This window comes from Geospiza fortis, unplaced genomic scaffold (assembly GCF_000277835.1).
Source record: "Geospiza fortis unplaced genomic scaffold, GeoFor_1.0 scaffold1766, whole genome shotgun sequence".
NCBI classification, from domain to species: domain Eukaryota; kingdom Metazoa; phylum Chordata; class Aves; order Passeriformes; family Thraupidae; genus Geospiza; species Geospiza fortis.
In genome coordinates, this window is record NW_005054905.1 from 10,832 (window position 1) to 16,391 (window position 5,560).

General features: G+C 57.8%; 1 protein-coding gene across 1 annotated transcript in view; it reads right to left on the bottom strand.

Moving 5' to 3' along the window:
- BOP1 (BOP1 ribosomal biogenesis factor) overlaps positions 1 to 5,100 on the bottom strand; it is an 11,197-nt gene extending 6,097 nt beyond the window's left edge. Inside the window, exons 1-4 of the mRNA XM_031065596.1 lie at positions 4,978 to 5,100; positions 4,081 to 4,235; positions 2,115 to 2,232; positions 580 to 681 (exon numbers count right to left, since the gene is read on the bottom strand). Of these exons, the coding sequence (XP_030921456.1) occupies positions 580 to 681; positions 2,115 to 2,232; positions 4,081 to 4,235; positions 4,978 to 5,100 (498 nt within the window). The remainder of the gene's footprint in view (positions 1 to 579; positions 682 to 2,114; positions 2,233 to 4,080; positions 4,236 to 4,977) is intronic.
- Positions 5,101 to 5,560: the final 460 nt, after the last annotated feature.

Consider the following 5,560-nt stretch of genomic DNA (forward strand, 5'->3'; position numbering starts at 1 on the left):
CATCCCACCTGGATCTTTCCAATCTCGTGATCCCACCAGGATCTTTCCAATCCCTTAAATCCATTTGGGATCTTTCCATCCTCTTCAGCTTTTCCGCCCTCCTCATCCCACCTGGATCTTCCCATCCTCCTCATTCCACCTGGATCTTCCCAATCTTCTCATCCCACCTGGATCTCTCCATCCTCCCCATCCCACCTGGATCTTTCCAATCTCCTCATCCCACCTGGATCTTCCCACTCTCCCAGCTTTTCCAATCTCCTCATCCCACTGGGATCTTTCCATCCTCTTCAGCTTTTCCACCACCCTCGTCCTACCAGGATCTTTCCAACCTTCTCATCCCACCAGGATCTTTCCATCCTCTTCATCCAACCAAGACCCTTCTAATCTCCTCATCCCAACTGGGATCTTTCCATCCTCCCCATCCCATCTGGATCTTTCCAAATTTCTCATCCCACCAGGATCTTCCCCATCTCCCCATCCCACCGGGATCTTCCCCATCTCCCCATCCCACCTGGATCTTCCCACCCTCCACAGCTTTCCCACCGGGATCTGCCCCCGGAACTCCGGGCTCTCTCCCACCTTTTCCTTCTCCACCAGGGAGGGGATGAAGCTCCGTTTGTCCGCGGGCCGGTTGGTCACCGGGTGGATCCGCACCTCGTGAGTGAAGAAATCCACGGACGGCTGGAAAGACGGGAGCGCTCAGCCCCCAGCCCGCATTCCCGGAGGGAATTCCTCCCCTCGGGTATTCCTGATGGGAATTCCACCCCCAGGGCCTCACCTCCCCAATTCCAGGTGGGAATTCTGCCCCCAGCCCGCATTCCCGGAGGGGATTCCTCCCCTCGGGTATTCCTGATGGGAATTCCACCCCCAGGGCCTCACCTCCCCAATTCCAGGTGGGAATTCTGCCCCCAGCCCGCATTCCCGGAGGGAATTCCTCCCCTCGGGTATTCCTGATGGGAATTCCATCCCCTGGGCCTCACCTCCCACATTCCAGGTGGGAATTTGGCCCCGGGACCTCCCCTTTCAGCATTCCAGGTGGGAACTCCGCCCCATTCTCTGTGGGAATTCCATCCCTGGGGCCGTCCCATGGATATTCCCGGTGGGAATTCTGCCCCTGGGGGCCTCTCCATGGGTATTCTTGGTGGGAATTCCTCCTCATTCCCTCTGGGAATTCCATCCCTGGGGTTTCCCCATGGGAATTCTCGGAGGGAATCCCGCCCCATTCTCTTTGGGAATTCTATCCCTGGGGTTTCCCCATGGGAATTCTCAGTAGGAATCCCGCCCCATTCCCTTTGGGAATTCCATCCCTGGGGCCGTCACATGGATATTCCCGGTGGGAATTCTGCCCCTGGGGGCCTCTCCATGGGTATTCTTGGTGGGAATTCCTCCTCATTCCCTCTGGGAATTCCATCCCTGGGGTTTCCCCATGGGAATTCTCGGAGGGAATCCCGCCCCATTCTCTTTGGGAATTCCATCCCTGGGGTTTCCCCATGGGAATTCTCGCAGGGAATCCCGCCCCATTCCCTTCGGGAATTCCATCCCTGGGGCCGTCCCATGGACATTCCCTTTGGGAATTCCATCCCTGGGGTTTCCCCATGGGAATTCTCGCAGGGAATCCCGCCCCATTCCCTTCGGGAATTCCATCCCTGGGGCCGTCCCATGGACATTCCCTTTGGGAATTCCATCCCTGGGGTTTCCCCATGGGAATTCTCGCAGGGAATCCCGCCCCATTCCCTTCGGGAATTCCATCCCTGGGGCCGTCCCATGGACATTCCCTTTGGGAATTCCATCCCTGGGGTTTCCCCATGGGAATTCTCGCAGGGAATCCCGCCCCATTCCCTTCGGGAATTCCATCCCTGGGGCCGTCCCATGGACATTCCCTTTGGGAATTCCATCCCTGGGGTTTCCCCATGGGAATTCTCGCAGGGAATCCCGCCCCATTCCCTTCGGGAATTCCATCCCTGGGGCCGTCCCATGGACATTCCCTTTGGGAATTCCATCCCTGGGGTTTCCCCACGGGAATTCTCGGAGGGAATCCCGCCCCATTCCCTTCGGGAATCCCATCCCGATCCCGCATTCCCGGCGCCGGGCGGGTGTCCGTCTGTCCCACCCACCTCGTAGGGGTCGAAGCTGACGTCGCCGAAGTGGCCCCGCTGCAGGCGCCGCACCAGCTCCAGCTGCTCCTCCGACAGAGCCACCTCCGCGCCCGTCTGGCGGTCCTGCACCGTGCGCCTGCCGCCGGACAGACGGACAGATGGACACCCGGATACGGACACAGGGGTGTAACACACTGGGATGGACACTAGGATGGACACTGGGACGGACACCAGGATGCGGGACACTGGGATGGACACAAGAATGGACACAGCGATGGACACTGGGAGGTGGGACAGGAATGGGGGACGCAGGGATGGACACAGGGATGGGGGACACGGAGATGGACAGCGGGATGGACAGTGGGATGGACAGTGGGATGGACACTGGGATGGACACAGGATGGACGTGGGCACAAGAATGGACACAGCGATGGACACTGGGAGGTGGGACAGGAATGGGGGACGCAGGGATGGACACAGGGATGGGGGACACGGAGATGGACAGCGGGATGGACAGTGGGATGGACACACTGGGATGGACACAGGGATGGACACTGGGATGGACGCAGGATGGACACGGGGATGGACATTGGGATGGACACCAGGATGTGGGACACTGAGATGGACACCAGGACAGACATGGGGATGTGGGTCCCAATAGATGGACACCGGGATGGACACAGGGATGTGGGAAAGGGATGGACACAGGGATGGACACCAGGATATGGACACCAGGATATGGACATCAGAATCCTGGGATGGACACAGGGATATGGACACTGGAATCCCAGGATGGACACAGGGATGGACACAGGGATGTGGGACAGGGATGGACACCAGGATGTGGGACACTGGGATGGACACAGGGATGGACATCGGGATGGACACTGGGATGGACACCAGGATGTGGGACACTGGGATGGACACCAGGACAGACAGTGGGATGTGGGTCCCAATGGATGGACATCGGGATGGACATTGGAATGTGGGGCAGGGACAGACACAGGATGGACACAGGGATATGGACACCAGAATCCCAGGATGGACGCTGGGATGGACACCAGGATGGGGCACACAGGATGGACACTGGGATGTGGGACATGGGGATACGGACACCAGGATGGACAATGACATGGGGGACACAAGGATGGACATGGGGATATGGACATCGGAATCCTGGGATGGACACGGGGATGGACACAGGGATGGACACAGGGATGGACACGGGGATGGACAGAGGGATGGACACGGGGATGGACACGGGGATGGACAGAGGGATGGACACAGGGATGGACACAGGGATGGACACAGGGATGGACACAGGGATGGGGGACATGGCGATGGGACCAGGACTGACACCGAGATATGGACACCGGGATGGGGGACACCAGGATGGACACAGAGATGGGGGACAGGGATGGACACACAGGGACAACAGGGACAGACGGCAGGGATGTGGGACACTGGGATGGACAGCAGGATGTGGACAGCGGGATGGACAGCGGGATGGACAGCGGGATGGACAGCGGGATGGACAGTGGGATGGACACTGGGATGCGGGACACCGGGATGAACACTGGGATTCCGGGATACGGGACAGGATTCCCGGGATACGGGACAGGATTCCCGGGGTGGACAGGGATTTCCAGGACCAGGACAGGAATGGACACAGGGAGTCCTGGGATGGACATGGATTCCCAGGATGCAGAAGGAATTTCCCAGGATGCAGCTGAGGATGGATGGGAGGGAGGGAGGGAGTCTCCGAGCCCCATCCCAAATCCACACATCCAGAATCACCCTGGAAAAACCTCAGGAAGGCTCCAGAGCTCCGAATTCTGGGAATTTTGGGAACTCCAATCCCACACAAACCCCACGGTGCCGAGCACATCCACGGAATCACGGAATTCTTTGGGATTTTAAGGCTCGTCCCCATCCCATGGGACACCTCCCGCTATCCCAAGGGTTTTTCCCAGGAATCCCTCACCAGTATTCCGGGTTTTCCATCTTCTCCAGGAACAGGTCCAGCTCGTCCTTGCTCCTCAGGGGTTTGTAGATCTTCTTCCCGTCCAGGTCGTACCCGACGTGCGGGAAATCCTGGTACCATTCCATGGGGATGTTCCCCACCGTGTTCCGGATGTCCTGGAGAGGAAAAAACACCGGGAAAAGGGTGAGGGGAGGGCAGGGAATTCCGGGGAATCCTTGGGGAAAAGGTGAGGGAATTCCAGGGAATCCTTGGAGATGCTTCCAGAGGAAAACACAGGGAAAAGGGTGAGGGAATTCCAGGGAATCCTTGGAGAAAAGGGTGAGGGAATTCCAGGGAATCTTTGAAGGAAAGGCTGAGGGAATTCCAGGGAATCCTTGGAGAAAAGGGTGAGGGAATTCCAGGGAATTGTTGGAGGAAAAAGGTGAGGGAATTCCAGGGAACCCCTGCAGAAAAGGGTGAGGGAATTCCAGGGAATTCTTGGAGGAAATGGTGAGGGAATTCCCTGGATTCTGGCTGCAATTCCATGGATTTTGGGGCTCCCTGTGGCCCCAGTCATCTCCTTCTCCCTGGTCGTGATTCCCTGGATTTTGCCTGCAATTCCATAGATTTTGGCTGCAATTCCATGGATTTTGGGACTACCTGTGCCCCCGATCATCTCTGTGCCCCTGGCTGCGATTCCCTGGATTTTGGCTGCAATTCCATGGATTCTGGCTGCGATCACACAGATTTTGGCTGTGATCTCGTGGATTTTGGGACTCCCCGTGCCCCCAGCCTCTGCCCAGGACCATCTCCCCATCCCTGGCTGCAATTCCATGGATTCTGGCTGCGATCCCACGGATTTTGGCTGTGATCTCGTGGTTTTTGGGACTCCCTGTGCCCCCAGCCTGCGCCCAGGACCATCTCCACATCCCCGGCTGCAATTCCATGGATTTTGGCCATGATCCCACGGATTTTGGCCGTGATCTTGTGGATTTTGGGAGTCCCTGTGCCCCCAACCTGCGCCCATGACCACCTCCACATCCCTGGCTGCAATTCCATAGATTTTGGCTGCAATTCCATGGATTTTGGGACTCCCTGTGCCCCTGATCATCTCTGTGTCCCTGGCTGTGATTCCCTGGATTCTGCCTGCAATTCCATGGATTCTGGCTGTGATCCCACAGATTCTGGCTGTGATCCCGTGGATTTTGGGACTCCCCGTGCCCCCAACCTGCGCCCATGACCATCTCCCCATCCCTGGCTGCAATTCCATGGATTTTGGCCACGATCCCACGGATTTTGGCTGCGATCCCACGGATTTTGGGACTCCCTGTGCCCCCAACCTGCGCCCATGACCATCTCCCCATCCCTGGCTGCAATTCCATGGATTTTGGCTGTGATCTCATGGATTCTGGCTGCGATCCCATGGATTTTGGGACTCCCTGTGCCCCCAACCTGCGCCCATGACCATCTCCCCATCCCTGGCTGCAATTCCATGGATTTT